Source organism: Leptonychotes weddellii, chromosome X (genome assembly GCF_054177405.1).
Source record: "Leptonychotes weddellii isolate Sample4059 chromosome X, ASM5417740v2, whole genome shotgun sequence".
NCBI classification, from domain to species: domain Eukaryota; kingdom Metazoa; phylum Chordata; class Mammalia; order Carnivora; family Phocidae; genus Leptonychotes; species Leptonychotes weddellii.
This window is the reverse complement of record NC_138385.1, coordinates 31773166-31790965: the sequence shown is the minus strand read 5'-3', so window position 1 is coordinate 31790965 and position 17800 is coordinate 31773166. Positions and strand designations below refer to the sequence as shown.

General features: G+C 43.3%; 1 protein-coding gene across 2 annotated transcripts in view; it reads right to left on the bottom strand.

Annotated features, from left to right (window-relative positions):
* Positions 1-368: 368 nt before the first annotated feature.
* DCX (doublecortin) overlaps positions 369-17800 on the bottom strand; it is a 110863-nt gene continuing 93431 nt past the window's right edge. For both annotated transcript variants that reach the window (XM_081808389.1, XM_081808390.1), the window contains exon 7: positions 369-8461. In XM_081808389.1, coding sequence (XP_081664515.1) covers positions 8405-8461 — 57 coding nt within the window. In that variant the 3' untranslated portion in view covers positions 369-8404. The remainder of the gene's footprint in view (positions 8462-17800) is intronic.

The following is a 17800-nucleotide window of genomic DNA, read 5'->3' as shown; positions in this document are numbered from 1 at the left end:
TTGCAAGGAACCCATGTGGAGTCTTTCTTGGGCCTCTGCAAACACAGGACTGGAAGTGACCTATTCTGATGACCAAGGCTGACCTTAGTCAAAGCATCTTATACATAAAAAGAGGCCATTTGATTCCTGCTCCATTCTGGAAGGGAGATTGGGCTCTTATATGGTGTAAATGTGCTGTGCTGTTAATTATGGCGTTTCCATCATATATCGATCATCAGCTTCCTCATCTATGAAATTAAGGGGTTGGACCGATGAACGTCTAGGTTTTCTTCCAGCTCGGACATTTTGCGGTTATATGATCATCGGTTCAATGCTTAAAAAAAAAAAAAAAAAAGGACACTGTCAGCCAGAAATATTGAAACCGAATTTTATTTTTGGAAAATGGCATTACACACATCTTGCAAATGTACACAGAAATGAGAATGAGATGAAGAACAGAGCTTGAGAGCCAAAATGATTGCAAGAGCAGCTCTTCGGCCGCCTGGTATTGAATGCCGTGAATCTGCAGCACTCACAGTTCACAACACGTTACACGCATGGGGAACTTCTCTAGACTTTGAAGTCCTCTAACCAAAGAAAGCCCTCATGAAATCGTGGAGGGAGGGAGAGGGATATTAACAGGCACAGGAGATGAAAAGGGTCTGCTCCAGCTGGTTTTACATGAGCCTCATCAAACCTACCAGTCCAAGTGGGAACAGCAAACCAAAAAGGAGAGAGTGCCTTTCTTGGAACACTAGAATCACAGTCTGGGCATTGCCTGGGAAACCTGGGGGTGGGCAATGCATATATATGAGCATGTCCTTGTCTTTTACGGCTAGAACTCTTCTAAGGGGGCAGCTAAAAAGTCCCTAAGTTGTCTGTTGTCTTTCTCCGTTTCACTCTTTCCTTCTTAACAAGTATTGCTTGTTGGTCAAGCAGAACCTTGTGAGGTCTCCAAATACCTCAAAACTGCTGCAGGGATAAAGGAACATCATTGTCCACTGTCTTTCAATTACACGCGATTCTGAGAACTATTCAACTCCACAATGTAATAAGCAAATGGTCAAACACATTCTCGAGCTGCCACCGATTATTTTTAATGCAAAGGGAAGTTGAGTCTTTGATCATAACGTCATTCCTTGAGAAATGGTCACTAGCTGCCGAAGAGACTGTTGAGAAATGCCTTTCCCCCCCTTTTTGGCCAGTTTGTTCTTTGCTGACTCGACTTGGCAAAAGGCATCGGACCCCAAATCAGTTATTTACAACTGTGAGACACCTGGGAGCAGGGGGAGGGAGCGGGCAAGGCAGGGAAGAGGGACCACAGGGAAGAATATATTCTTTTCAGAGGTTAAAATGAGTTGTTTAAGAAATGTGATGTACAATACCATGCATTTACTCTCCAAAGCTAGTCACTAGCAAGCTAAACGCCTCTAATACTACAACCACCAATTACAGCTGCTTTTGCTACACTTACTGAGTTCTAACTACAGCTATAGGGCAGAAAGGGTGGGCTGTTTCCATTTTAAACTTTCTCCCTTTGAAAATGGCCATAAAAGCGTTTTCTGTACAAGTTTAATGGCACAAAAAGGTGACCCGAAACTTTTTTTTTTTAAAGAACTTACCACACGTGAGAAATGCAAACTTCAATCAAAACATGCATTAGTTGTATACAAGTCATAAGGGATCATTGGCTTCAAGCTGCAATATATTGCAGGACCATACATGGGAGACGTTTTGGTATAACTTCCTACTTGCTCAAATCCCTTTAGGAGAACTTACAAAGAAAAGCCATCGGAAAGGGCATTCCATATGGCATTGCCAAGCGGTGACATCCCCAAGGGTTGCTCACCTTGTTGAATAAATTAGCACCTACAAGCTGACTTCTTGAGGCCCACTAATTACCTTTATATGGACTGCCTGCACAGGGATAGGAACAGTTGGGAGTCAAGAGTAAATGTTTAGGTGAATTTAGTAACAGAGAGACAAATACATTTTAATTAAGTGAATGTTTCTTTCTATAGTAGGGGTTTGTTAATTACCCTTTCCATTGAAATCAATCCCAATTGCCTATCAGTTTAGCTAAAACAGTTCAACAGCTGGCAAGCCCCGAACATAAGGTTGTTAGGGACAGCTTAACGTGTCATGGGGTAAAACTGAACCGAGTTGCTCCCCCCTCCCCAAGCCCCCACCCGGCCAAACCAAATGACAGCAGAAATGACCTGTGGTCTCTCATTATACTATATTGCAGCTTTTTAAACTATGAGCAAATCAAACAAAATCAGTTAATAGTATTTAGCTGATAAGAATCCATGGGTGGATTTTTCTGTTCAGCTGATTATTTCTCTGAGCACACTTCATTGTTCCACAAAATGGCAGACTAAAAAAGAACCACAGAGTGCTCCGTCCAGTGCTTGGAAGGCAAAGACCCAAAGATACATGAGCTGTAAGGAAACTGCTTGTGAAGATCTTTGGGGAATCACAACTGAAAATGGAGAAGAAAGAGCCAGGATCAGGTTGATTTCAACCACCATACTTCTGACTGGACTGGGGTGGGATCAGCGCTGGTCGAGTCCAGAAATAACTTCGCATCCCCAAGGCAGAATCCCGGGGCTAAGAAGAGGCATGTGCCCAATACCTAGACATGGAAGAAGGAAGGAATAAAACGGGAGACAACAAACAAGAGAGAGAATTGCAGAGGACAAGGGATGGGCGTTTGTACTCTGGAAGGAGAGAGTGATAACAGAGCAATTCTAGTGAACTAGAGAGAGAGAGAGAGAGAAGACAAAGAGATACACAGGGGAGGCAGAGAGTGGAGAAAAGACACTGATTCCTCTCAGGTTATTAACCCAGAAACGAGAAGTTTCCACGCCCCCACGTTTGTGCCTTGGTTCACAGGTTGTTTGCTTTGACTTCCGTTGTGTTATCTGACCTCTCCCCACTAGCCTGTCCTAATCAGGAGCAGGAGGATGCCTTAATTCCCAAGGGGAATTCTATACCCCCCCCCCCCCATCCCCCAGCCCCAGGCATCTAAGGTAAGACAAGATTCCATCTGATTCCAGAAAATGTCAAAGCCTGTAAATTCACGGATACAAAGGTAGGCAGTCTGAAGCAGGTTCCAGAGTCTTGTCGTGTGAGAGCCAGTGTCACATCGCATGGATCCTTCATGAAAAACAAGCAGGAAGCCACAGCAACACCAAGAGGTGGACTGTCAAGGCCACCCCACATCTTTGGGGGTGGGGATAAGCTCTAGAGACCAGGGTGGGGGAGACAGAGGAGAAAGTCTCCTTTTCCTGAAGAGACAGAAGAATAAAATTGGGACTCACTTTTAAGAAATGGCCAGTGTTGTCTTGGTCCATAATCACAGCCTTTAGGGTAATCCACTGAATATTAACAGCACGAGACTGGGTCTGGGCCACCAAGAGCCAGAGAGCCTGCTGGAGATGCCTCTCCCGCCAAAAGGTAGGCACAAGGAATCAGTGCAGTATCCTTGCTCCAGGGGGTCACACCGATAAGGAAGAGGAAACCCCATATGGAATCACAGAATGTCCCGTTGGCCAACGCTACATAAGAGGTCCCCCTCCTAGGGCAGTGGCAGAAGTGTGACGGTTCCATTGCTACACCGGAGGTCTCAGATCACCTCTGGCAGATCAATGTCTGGGACTTCATTCTCCCTGGATCCTAGGTCCCAAAACAGAGGACCCTTAATGCCCCCGCATCTCAGATGAGCTTCAAAATACTGACGGTTTACTGATGAAAACAGCCTGGGCCTAAGAGCCAAATCCCTGAATGCAATGAGGGCAATGCACGACTGAGGCCTGGCCCTGGAGATTCAAGTGGCCCTTTGTGGCCAAGGACAGGTTCCAATGGCCTTCTTCAAAAAATAAATCTCCCAATGCCTTTTAGTCCCCAGAGTGACTTGGGTAGCAAAGGAGGTCATTCAAACCCCACTGTCCTGGGGCATCTATCCGGAGATGTCTCTGGGCATAGATGTTTCGGAGGTAGGCTGATCTTTGAAAACATTCTCATCAGTGTGCCGGAGCTCATCTGGGGCACATAGGCATGCTCTTTCCCTTGTCCCAGGGAGATGTGTTTTTAAAAAAGAAAAGCTATTTAGAAGCAAATCTGAGGGGGATTGAGGGCATGTCCTGCCAGAGTATTGAAAGGACTAGAGAAGTAGACACAATTTTGTCCAAGCCAAGCACCGGATTGCTGATCTAAGACTTGGGCTGGGTAATCCAAAGAAGGATCTAGGGGGCTCAGACCCCTTCTATTTTCCTGCTTCTTAGAACTCTACATCCACTTTAAGTTTCCTTGGTTCCTTCCAACTGGGGAAGAGAAGCAGGAGGAAGAGAGAATTTCCCGAGAAGTGGGGTAAGCCCAGAAGGAGGTCTCTTGGACCTGAACTAATGAATACCCCTTAGTTCCCAGGAGGAACCTTGCTGTGAGGCAAACCACGTGTTCGGACCTAGTTGCCCTGGTTTCTGCCATGGAGGCCACAGGAACAAGCAATGTACACAAGAAGAGGAGTATGGTGTGTAGAGCACATAGCTTGCTATTTTAGTGCAAACACAAGGAGCCAATGTTTACCATCAGCCAGGCTGCATTTTAGTTACAAAGCCCCTTGCTTATACCTGGAAATTGTCCCCACTGGGGCAGGATGGCTATGGGAACATTGTGGATGAGAACCACCACAGCGAGACCAGGTTCTTTTCTCTAGCTAGCCTCTCTCCCCTATTTTAAAAGAAATCATTACCAGTGAATGGCAGCCACAGTCATTTAAAACATACTGAAAAGCCGTCTCGGAATGTCAGGATGAACAAAGCTATGGTTCTGTTCTTCCTTCCTTTCCCTGCTCTAGGAACAAGAAACATTTCCCTCAGCCTACGAAGACCCAACCAGTAGGAGATGAGATGACGTGAGCTGACAGGGAAAAATCAGTCTTCCCCCCATTTCAGTTGGGCGGGGCAGGAGCTCAGAGGGCTGAGGGCTCCTCGAGGTGGGGCAGTGATCCTCTTTGTTGGGTGGACAAGGTCAGGGACCTCATTGTTCCTGTGGGTCCTCAGTACCTCCTTCTCTTTGGGGACATCTGCAGTCCATGTGGATGGGAACCATGTGAACACAGGGAGAAAGAGCCGTATTAGGTTGCTGGGTGGATTTCCCACTGAGCTCAGGGCAGCAGCATATGGCTCCAAGATGCAACATGACCCTGGGAAAGAATTCTCAGGAGCCTAATGGAAGGCAATACAGTTCAGTGGGAAAAGGCCCTGGAATAAGAGCCAAGAGATGTGAGTTCTAATCCCAGCCCTGCCCCTAGCCAGCTGTGTGACCTTGGGGAAATTACTTTACCTCTGCATCTCCGTTCCTGGCCTGAAAATGTGGAATTTGGAGTAGATGATGTGATCCTAAGGTTCCTTCCAGCTAGAAATCTCTATGATTCAATCTAGGCTAATACTAAAGTCCTTAAGGACACAAAGCAGTCATGCTAATGGCTATCCTTTCCAAAACAGTGAAGAGAAAAAGAAATTTTCTCTCAATTTACCTCTAGTTAACACTACTTATGAAGTTGTTCAGCCCAGCCCCCATATATACATTTTCCCCTTCTTTGTCCCTATTTCTATTTCTGTAAGGGAGAAAAATCAGGAGGTAGGAACAAGCAACAGATGGACTCTGTGTGTGTGTGTGTGTGCGTGTGTGTGCGTGTGTGTGGGGGGGCACGTGCGTGCACGTGTGTGAGTACTCGTGCACGTGTGGGCACGCACGTGCGTAAAACAGGGAGGGAGGATGAGGAGAGTGGTGGCAGATGCTTGCCGAATGACTTGATATTTGCTGAGTGTGCAGAAGGTAACACAATGGGACTTTAGTGGTAAAACTGGATTGGGCAAAGTCCGGCATGAGTGACAGGGGTGAAGGCGCGCAGTTACAATTTTGTCTTCTGCCTTGAAAATGGTCTAATTTAAAATGCAATCATTAAAGCCTTGCATTTTGGAACAAGACCAAGCCCCCTGAAGTGGCAGTACAGAAACGTTCTCTTATAATTGATTCAAAGAAAGATGGAAAATCTACTTTTACGACTGAAGACTGTTGGATCAAAGAAAATGTGTCCATTTGGTACACCTGCCACCAGTGAGGAAATGCTCAGGGAGGTAGCACAGGGCCTGGACAGGAGAAAATCTGAGCTCCTCCTCTGGTCTTGCTCCTCACCAGCGTGTTAGTTAGCTGCCTCAGCCTCCGTCTCATCTTAAATGGAAGGAACTGGGTTAAATGAGATCTGGAGAGAGTGGAATCTTTGGGGGTCTGGCCTGAAGATTAAAAATAGACGTTCTACCACTCTCTCTACGCTGCCTCTGCCCCCCACCCCTACGATCCCAAGTACCAGTTTTCCCCAATTAACTACAAATTGTTCTGGGAGGCACTGAGGAAAACCTTGAGCTTCCGGAAGGAAGTAGGGGGTAAGAAAAATGGGCTTCGTCATGGTTTCCAACAGGCCTACACGTAAAGGAGAGGGGCAAAGAGAGATTCTCATGATTTGGGGTTCTTCGGGGACCAATTTAACCAGGAATCAGTACTACCATCATCAGGACTTTCCTTGAACCAAACATATTTCCCGTAGCTCAGGTCATCTGAAGCTTGTCTAGGGGCATCTGGGCTACCCCTTCCACCACCGAGTTCCCTTCCACATCAGCAATGCCACCAAGTTGCCACGGATCCACGTGGGGGTATCGTGTAGTATCTCCCAATTCTGAAGCAACTGCGGGAGCACACACACATACGTACACACACCCCACGCTCATTCCAGTTCAAGCGGAGGAACAATTGCAAGTCACTCAGGAGCCAAACAGCAGCCTGGCTTTGAATGCTGCACCTCGCAAACTATCCGAACAATTACAAAGAAATAAGGAAAAAATCTTCCTATCTGCTAAAAGCAAACACAGAATTGGCATGCATGGCTTTCTCTTCAATTTAGTCGTCTTTGCTGTAATGGGCTATGATTGCAGACAAAAAGCAGTGTTATGAACCGGTACCTCAAAGACTGAGAACTATTGCGAATGATCGGTCCTTAGCAAAGAGAAATCCTCTCGAGCATTAAAGACAAGCGAAAGGTTTCTATGTCTTCAGTATGAAATATCAGGATCACAGGTAAAAAAGAGTTGCTTAAAATATGCCGTAACACTTCCTTTAAAATATAATTAGAATGTCTGGTCCACGTTGAAATTATTAATGTTAAGCATAACTGTTAAAAAGTTATCAAAAGACTGATTCTATTGAATTGGCCTCTGCTATACATTTTGTGTCCTCCCGGAGGTTTCTGTTTGGCAGTGACAGCGTGATTTCTAAACTACGTTATTCTTCTGCATTTTTTTTTTTTTTTTTGGTAAATTTTCTGCATGTGTTTTTTAGACAAAAGAAAAATCACCAGTTTATAAAAAAGGAGCCTGAAGAGTTTGCTCCTGCAGTACAGACATGAAGTTTTATAAAAAGGATATTGGTTTTCTTGCTATAAAAAGCGACCGAAAGGTGTCAGACCTGAAAACAAATTCTCACAGTGTTTTCAGTGTTGGCTGTTTACAAGGCATTCAGTAGACCAGAGACAGATGGATACCATACCGTTTGTGTAATAACTCGCGATGTTAGACAGTCTCCTGGAGGAATCAGGCATATGAAGTCCCTCACCGCCAACTCTTAATTGCTTATTGATTCCAAATTGCCCCACTGGAGAGATCGACAAGAAATTTGCTGTGCTTTAGAAACTCTGCCGAAACGCCTACAGTATTTTTCAGTTCTGCCTGGTTTCTCTCTTGCTAGCCCTGCACCGGGGTCCTAAGCATCTGGTGTCAGAATTACAAGTTGCTGGTGTTTCTCCCCCCTTGACAGCCAGAATTGGTGCTAGACGACAAACTGAAGGCTCAGTTGGGAGTGAAGAGCGAGGCTGGGGAGCCGCCTTGCTGCCCTCCCAGGATCCTCCAGCATTCTTGAGATCGGGAGACAAGGGGCACTTGTGTTTGTCACTCTTGGATTTGCCAATGAGTTTCTTTCCCACATACGCACTTTAAGTGCTATGTATGTAAACAACCCTCTACAGAAGGAAGACTGTCGTGTATGAGCAAAGTGAGACGGGAGAGAAATAACGCAGGAGCCTAAGTTTTCAATAGAAAGGTCATGGACTAGGACATTTTGCATCCCCGGAAAGTTACCCCGAAGGATGGTTATCAATCTATCTCTTATTATTGGTAACTGTGGATCAGTGGCCCAGAGGAGAAATCACAGGAACATAAACCCAACATATTACAGTGTGTTTTTAAAAATAACAACAACAACAAATAAAAACTTGAAAGCACCAATAGCCCTGTTGGACACTTGAGCAGAAGTACCCTATTGTAACGGTAAGCTTGACTTGTACTCTGGACTCTGAACATTCTCTGCTCCTTCACATGGAATCACCAAGTGAGTCTGAGTCATCCAAGGACAGAGGCAGGTACAGATCCTGTAAGAAGATAAGAGATAAAGTTAACTCCTTTTCTTGCCATCTTGGGCTCTGAAATGGGCAACATCAGATGACTGGGTTTTTTTAATTAGTATTTTCTCTAATTTTTATTTTGAACTAATCACAGATTCAGAGGAAGCTGAAGTATCGGGAGGAATACTTGTGCTGATGTACCCTTCACTCAATTTCCCCCAATGGTAACATCTTGCCATTTTCCATGCACTCGTGTTGCGTGTGCGTGCACGTAGTCCTATGCGATTTCACTACTTGGGTATATTTGTGTGCCCATCACCACAGCTGAGATACAGACCTGTACCCCCATCAAAGGGCTCCCTCGTGCTACCCCATTTAGAGCTACAGCCCCTCGTCTCCCACCTCTAAACCCCCCATAGCAACCAATGATCTGTTTCCCATCTCTACAATTTCATCATTCGAAGACTGTTATATAAATGGAATCGTACGGTATGTAACCTTTTGGGACTGGCCTTTCCCATTTAGCATAATTCCCTGGGGATTCGTACAAGTTGTCGCACCCATCAGCAGGTTCACCCCTTTATATTGCTGAGCCACATTCCATAGTGCGGTTATGCCACAGTTTGGTTAACTATTCACCTATCGAAGGGCATTGCGGGCTATTACAAATTAAGCTTGCTATAAACATTCCTATACAGGTTTTCGCGTGAACAGAAGTTTACATTTCTCTGGGATAAATGCTCAGGAGTACCACTGCTGAGTTGTACAGCAATTGCACGTTTAGTCTGTAATGACAGCAGTACTGTTTTCCAGAGTGGGGCTACTCTTTACATTCTTGCTAGAAAAGTATTAGTGATCCAGTTTATCTATGTCCTCACCAGTATTTGGTGTTTTCGCTACTTTCTATTTTAGCTATTCTTGGGGGTTTGTAGTGGTATCTCATTATGGTTTTAATTTGCTTTTTCCCGATGGCTACTGGTGTTAAACTTCTTTTCGTATACACAGTTGACATCTGTAATTCCTCCTCAGTGAAATGTTTCTTCGGGTCTTTTTTTTTTTTTTTTTAGAGACAGAGCGTGAGCAGGGGGAGGGGCAGGGAGAAGGAGAGAATCTCAAGCAGACTCCACGCTGAGCACGGAGCCCAACACGGGGCTCGATCTCACCACCCTGAGATCATGACCTGAGCCGAAATCAAGAGTTGGATGCTTAACGAACTGAGTCACCCAGGTGCCCCTCTTCGGGTCTTTTGTTCATATTCTACTTGGTTTTTTTTTTTTCTTTCTTACTGTTGAGTTTTAACAGCTGTTTTTATCTTCTATGTATGTCTTTGGTTAGATATGTGGCTTGCAAATATTTTCTCCCACTCTGTAGCTTGTCTTCCCATATCTTTTGCATGGTCTTTAACAAAGCAAAAGTTTCTCATTTTGGTGAAGTCCAGTTTATTATTCTTTTTATTTTATGGATGGTACTTTTGTTGTCAAACCTAAGAACTCCTTGCCTAGCCAAAGATCACAAGATCTTCTCCTATGTTTCCTTTTACACCTCTTTTACACTTACATCTGTTGTCCATTTTTTGAGTTAATTTCTGCATAAGATGTGAGGTTTAGGTTAGGGGTCATTTTTTGGCCTATAGATATTCAGTTGCTCCAGCACCACTTATTGAAAAGGCTATCTTTCCTCCTTTGATTGAATCTGCGCCTTTGTCAAAAATCAGTTGTGAATATATGTGTCAGTTCATTTCAGGCTCCCAGAGAACTGCCAGGTCCTGAACAAATGCCTAACCCAGAAAATGTAATCCATCTGCCTACTTGCAACTTATTTCCTGATGCTCTTCCATTTTGCACCAGGAATTAGGATCTATGGCTCCAATTCTGCCCAAGGCTTGTCTACGTCTTGAGGAGACGGGAAGAGGACATGATACTGGTTTTTCCCACTGTCCCCAGAGCTGTATTTGGAGGTACTTGTGATTCTTCTTGGACTTACTTCACTCAGAATCTAAATCAGCGATTTTCAAATCTCTCTCTCTCTCTTAATCTCTCTCTCTCTTCTCCTTCTAAATCCTCTATTCAAATGAAATTTTGTTTGGAAGCCCAATACATAAAATAAATGAAAGTGTAGCTGTTGTGGTTGAATCGGACATGGGGGAGGCAGAATCTCACCCATCTCCAAATGAAGCAGTTTGAAAACCACTGTTACCATTCACATTATCAACAAGATACTAAAGGGAACCAAAAAATTTTAGGGTCAACTCTGTGGATATTTAAGAGACCTTCCTTGGTATAATACAAAGAAAGAGCTTAGGTAGAGAACTGTCCAAAAAATTGGAGCATACAGCTTCTCTGTGAGTCAAAGGAAAAAACGAAGATGAGGAAGGAGGAGAGGGACTTATTTATCTAACATTAAGAATGCTTTTTGCTATGGGGCACCTGGCTGGCTCAGTCGGTAGAGCATGCGACTCTTGATCTTGGGGTTGTAAGTTCAAGCCCCATGTTGGGTGTAGAGATTACCTGAAAATAAAATCTTTTTTAAAAAAGACTGTTTGTTGCTGAGAAGGAAGGGGTAAGAAAATTTTTAGGCAGCTTCAATGGAAAGAGGAGCAAAGTATATCAGAAACCTGAACTTTTAGTCCCGGATAATTAGTACTGTGATATTGAACAAGTCTTGGAATCTTGGTGTCTTCATCAAGAAAATTCAGTATTGGAAAGGACAATATGTAATGTCTCTTCCACCTCTCAGACTGTTATTCTGGACCCTCAAGGGACTATTTGATCATTAAAAAACACAAGAAAGGAAACTATAGCAAATAGACTCATTTCTCACCAACCCGCCATCCCTTCATGGTAAATCAGGGGCTGACAAACTTTTTTGTAAAAGGCTAGATAGTAAATATTTTGTGCTTTCTTTGCTGGCCACATATGGTCTCTGTCATGCAGTCTTGTTTGTTTGGGTTTTGCTTGTTTTACAACTCTTTAAAGATATAAGAAACATTTCTTTTTTTTACATCGGGGGGCTATCCCCAAACAACCAGGCCATAAGCAGTATTTGGCACCCTTGTTCTAAACTACCAAACACAATCTCTTATAAAACTGATAAACAGGAAGTGCAAGGCTGAGGAAAAAATAGGGAGCTCAATAAAAACTTGTAAAATTGAACTCAGGCAAAGTGGTACACAATCGGGTCACATCTCTGAAGGGATTTTACTTCTCTTGTACTTGAGTAAAATGAAAATTGAACATAGTAAAAAGTATCTTTGAGCTCTAAACTTCCAGAATGGCAAAGAAAGACTCTTTGAAAATCTGCTCCAACAGTGACACTGGAAAAATTGTCAATACCAACTTTTTCAGAACCCTGGAAATTAACCAAAAGCTTTCAGCAATCCAAAAAGTGTTTGTTCAAGAAAAATGGCTGAATCTCAGTAAGAATACCAAAACTTGTAGTGCTTTAGCTTATTCTATTTCCCTTCTCTCTCTCCCCAGCTCCAGGGTAGCTTTGAAAACCAACAGCCTCCCAGTTCCAGTATCTGAACAACAGCAACTTAGTAGTGACCAGACGGTGCAGAATGAGTTGGGAGCTCCCCAAAATGCCCCATACCCAGAGAATTGTCACTATTTGACCTGTTTGGTAGTTCCTTGGAAACTCCCACTTGTAGGGCTCTTTATTTGACCTGATGCAGAGCACACTCACTGTGAACCGCCTTTTCAAGGAGCATTAATCAGCTGCAATTTTTTGAAATCACAGCTGCCTAAAGTAGAGGAAACTGTTGGGGCAAATGAAGCTGCTCAAAATCTTAAAAGGAAAAGCTAGAGAATTAGTGTCCTTAGGAGACTCTGAAAAGCTATAACACATTCACATATTCCCAGGAATCTCAATGACATGGCATATGTTCAGGACTGGGTGTATTCTGAGAAAAGACCGAAGAAGGTCCTAGACTCTCACCTCTGGTTGGCCTTGAGGCCCTGCACAAGCAGCAAATGAAGGCTAAGGAAATTTATAAACTGCCTGACAGAGCATTGAAATCATGCCCCAACACCCCCCCCCCCCCACCACACACACACACAGCGTCTCAGCCAAGGCAGGGAGCCTTATTGGATCAAGGCATTTAAGAAAATCTAGCAAAATTATCCTTCAAGAATGCAGGAGAAAACAAGACATTCTCAGATAAACAAAGAGCATTCATTGCTAGCAGACATATCCTCCAAGAAATACTAAAGAGAAGCTTTCAGGGGGGAAATGAAAGGACAATAGACAGTAATTCAAATCCACATAAGAAAGAAAGAACACTTGGTAAAAGTAAATACATAGGTAAACACAAAAGACAGTACAAATTTATTTTTGTAACTCTTTTCTTCTATTATCCAGTTCAAAAGACAACTGCGTGGAATAGTAATTATATAAGTGTGCTGATGGACTTATTATGCATAAAGAGGTAATTTGTATGTCAATAGGAGCCCAAAAGGGCGGGGGGAGGGACAAAGCCATACTATAGTAAGTTTTTTTATATTCAGTTGAAATTAAGTTGATATTATTCCAAAGTAGATTGCACTAAGATGTTAATTGTACTCTCCAGGGCAGCCACTAAGAAAATAACTCAAAATAAAATTAGTAAAAATACAACAAGGAGATTAAAATGGTACATTAGAAAAAACACTTAACACAAAAAAGAGCAGAAATTGAGGAATAAGGGAACAAAAAAGACATAAGACATATAGAAAATAACAAAATGGCAAATGTAATTTCTACCTTACCAGAAATTACATTAAACATAAGTAGATTAAGCACTCAAATGAAAAGGCAGAGATTGGCAAAATGGATTTTACAAAAAACCAACATGATCCACCTCTCTGCTGCCTGGAAGAGTCACAATTTAAAGACACATGTAGGTTGAAAGCAAAAGGATGGAAAAAGACTTACCATGCAGTTAGTAATCAAAAGAGAGCTGGAGAGGCTATACTAATAACAGAAAAAAATAGACTTTAAGACAAAAATTGTTACTAGAGAAAAATCAAGACATTTCCTAATCACAAAAGGGGTCAATACATCTGAAAACATAAACATACATGTGCCTTAACAACAGAGCACCGAACTACATAAAGCAAAAAATTACTTAATTGAAGGAAGGGATAAACAACTCATCTAGAATAGCTGAAGACTTCAATACTCCACCTTCAGTAATGTACAGAATAACTAAGCAGAAGACCAACAAGGAAAGAGAAGACTTGAACAGCACTACAAACAATTGCACATCTATAGACTAGTCCATGCAACGACAGCAGAACACACATTCTTCTCAAGGGCGCATGGAACATTGTGCAGAACAGATCATATGCTAGGTCACAAAACAAGTCTACACCTGGGTGAAATCATACAAAGTATGTTCTTTGACTGCAGTGGAATTAAATTAGAAAGCAAAGACAGAGAGAGATTTGGGGAATTTATAAATATGTGGAAATTAAACAACATACTGCTAAATAGCCACTGGGTCAAAGGGGGAATCACAAGGGAAATTAGAAAGGACTTTTGAAATAACGGAAAATGAAATAACAATACACCAAAAGTTATGAGATGCAGCTAAAGCAGTGCTCAGAGGGAAATTTATAGGAAATGTTCAGAATGTGCCAACTCATAGAAACTGAGTGCAGATCAGTGGTTGCCAGGGGTTGGGTAGAGGGGCAAGGGGCTGTGACTACTTTTGAGGGTGATGAATATATTCTTGTACGACTTTGTAATTATACTAAAGACTACTAAAGTGTACACTTTTCAGAGGTGAATTTTACAGTATGTGAATTATATCTCAATGAGCTGTTATTAAAAAAATAGTACCTTTGAAAATCCCTTACGCTGACAACTGAATACTGATTGTGTGATTCCTGAGCATGCTACCCTACAGAGCAAAATGCATGCATCGATGTATAATGGACTTAGTACTATCCAGCATGTAATGATGTGTAGAAATGTAAGAGACGGTTTTGTAGTAGTTTTGTTCTATGACTCTACTGTGACTTTTGATGAATTCCATCAGTCAAACTTACACACAATGCATGTCCGCTGTAGAGAAAGAGCACAGGATTAAGAGTCAGGAGCCCTAGGTTCTAGCCCTATCCTGGCTATTTAACTTCCCCTTACGGGGCCTTTGCTTCTATATCTGAAAGTTGAGGAAGATGCAGACTAGAAGATCTTTCAGTTTCCTTCTGGTTCTAAAATTCTCTAAGTCGGATCACTGCATTTTGTGTTTTATTAGTTAGACCAAAGCAGGAGAAACGAGACAGACACTGCCAAGTTCATGAACTCCCTGGGCATTCTGGGGGCAATACAGAAGGGCCTTTTCATGATGGAGGCCCCTTTGAGTCCCATCACACTGAACCCTGGGCTTTAGCATTCACCCTTGCTCTTGATCATTCATGTAACAGACCCTTCAGTGTAGTTGGTTGGCTGGTGGAAATAATTACAGGAGGGGATTATTTCAGACTTAGATTTCAGAGGAAGGCAGGGGGACAGGCCTAGGGGTAGAATAGGGAGGAGACTGCACTTGGAGTTGCTATGACTTGGGATGGGTAAGGGGAGAGGCAGGCTGTGGAGGGAATCCATAGGACTAGTCCTGGGAATGAACTTCTGTACTTCTGTCCTCCATCCACTTATTTCGTATTCAAAAGGTATTTTCTTGTGTGGGTAGAACAATGTTCAGGAAAAGGAATTATCTCAACTCTGTGTTTTTGTTGATCGATATGTAGAAATACAGAAACACACATATTGCTTAACAATACAAATAATTTGCACCTGAAATTCATTTGCCTAGTCCCTTGGAGCCCTACGGAACAAAATGTTTGTAACAAATACAGCTGTGCTGGCGAAACTATTGTTAGAGAAAACAAACTCTTGGTCTCTGGTCCAAGGAGCTTATAGTCCAAAGGAAGTCAGAGAGGAGTTTTGAGAAACCTGGCTTCTAGTTTGGGTGTGCTTTTTCCCAAATGCGCCCTGCACTTTCCTGATGGTGTGGCTTAATGCTGGAGTCCCATTCTCTTCAGCCATCAAAAGCCTACCCAGGCTTCAAGGCCCCACTTCAATGTCACCTAGTCTGCAAAACTTTCCCCATCTCCCACCCTCCCCCAGGCAGAGGCCTTTCCCACCCCTCTTTGTGTTCCTATAGTCCTTTTGTCCGCTCTTGATTACACTACCAAAATCCACTTAGAGTGGTGTCTGTGATTTAAGGATCAGGACCCTGCTTTATTCATCAAACTATCGATATCTCCAAGCGCTTATAAGACAACAGAAAAAAGGTCTAGAAACATAGAGGAGAATGTGTATTTAAATAATGTTAGTTATATTTTCAAATAATATGTCAAATATATTCCCTTCTGATCTCTAGACAGCTTTGCAAGCCAAATGCCTTTAAAGGCATGAGTGCAATCACTAATCTGGAAAACATTTTTAAATAAACAAAAGAGTTTCCCTACATTTCTAGGCTTTTGGGACATCTTTAATGTGCTACCTTCTCCACACTGTTGAATCATACTGGGGTTGTCTTTGCCCTTGGCACCCCCCTTTGACATTTGTAAGGTGGAAACGCTACCTGACCTAGCTCTTTTGCAGTGTTATCGCAAGGGTAAATAGGAAAATGACTGTGCAAAAGGATAAAGCAGTATGGAAATGCAAAACGTTGTTCTCATTAACTATCCAAGGGCTTACTTTGTGTCCATATTGTAGCACTTGAGTATGCGGACTTTGGCTAACCCCCTCACAGCTGCATTAAAGAGGATTCTCCATGAGCTGCTTAAGAGGGGAAGCCAAGTGGCTGATTACAGCTTAGGGCCTTGCCACAGCCATCAAAAGTTACCAAAGGGATGCTGGGACTTCAAGTTTGTTTCCAGTTGCGCAGGAGGAAAGTCATGGCCTCAGCCACCTGCTTCCTGTCTCCACCATGACTCACACCTTTCAGGTCCACATGGATGGAAGTTCAGATGAGAACTGCTTAGGCCCACTGCCCAAGGACCTTGATGGTGCTAACTAAGAAGCCGAGTCCTGAGACCCAGGGGGACTGAGCCAAGGTCACAGAACTTTTTAGCTTATTCAGAAAAACCAGTTCGCCCTGCGTCTTTGGTGGTGTTAAGCATGACGCTGTTGCCTCCTGATTGGATGCACTAAGAGAGACACGACATTACTTCTCTGACAATTCTGCCCCAAATGCATAATAGGGACTTGATCACAAGGAAGCATCAGACACGCCTAAATCAAAGGACATTCTACCAAAGAACTGGCCCGTACTCTCCATTTCTACAATACACAGTCAAAAAGAAAGACTTTCAAAAGTCGGCTCTTGAAAATCATATCATGTATTACGTAATGTTTGTTTGCTTCACTGTCATAAAAAAAGAGTCGTTTTAAAAATAAAAGGACTCACTGGAAATCCCCCAGCGAGGCTCTGACAGTGCCGCCCCCTATAGCTTGTTCTAGTCCTTCAGTGGTTAGTTTGTAGAATTGAGTCAAAACAAAACAAAACACCCACCCAAAAAGCCTGCAAACCCAACCAGGAGAAATGGTTTAACAACGTCAGCACTCACCTCGACGGGCTTACGGACGATGGGTCCTCAGCCTAAATGAACTGAACACGTGAACTGAAAAGCTGAACGACTCAAGCGAGCAGGCCAAATAAATGCCCAAGCTGCCCCATCCCTTTGGGAAGGTACTGATGGAAGGTGCTGGGGGCAGGTCAATCTTCTCTGAAGGGCGGTAAGGGCAGAAATGCATAAGGCAAAGACACAGCAAGAAGCAATGTAGCGTAGGAGCTTCTGTTGGAGAGTGGAACAACAGAAGGAGGCTACTTTCCATCTTGGAGTGCCCATCTTAACCAGCTTTGCTTAGAAGAATAACTGAAAGCTGACTGCGAGAGTAGTTTTCATCCCTGCTACAACCTCTAGGTAACACTGGCCATACAGACAGTGCGGGAGATCGTCCTTTGGGGGAAACCAAATAGCTGAGCAGGACAATTAGAAGGTTCTGGTCAGGGTCAGCACCGGAAACTTAAAGGGGCCCTTACGGGAATGGAACAGGAAGTAGGAACGATGGAACGGGTAACGGTCAGATTAACCAGGAAATTAAAATCCTAATGTAGAGAAATGAAAATGGATGTTGGGGGCGCCTGGGTGGCTCAGTTGGTTAAGCGACTGCCTTCGGCTCAGGTCATGATCCTGGAGTCCCTGGATCGAGTCCCGCATCGGGCTCCCTGCTCGGCGGGGAGCCTGCTTCTCCCTCTGACCCTCCCCCCTCTCATGCTCTCTCTATCTCATTCTCTCTCAAATGAATAAATAAAATCTTTAAAAAAAAAAAAAAAGAAAGGAAATGGATGTTGGGCAGTGGTGTACTGTTGTTACA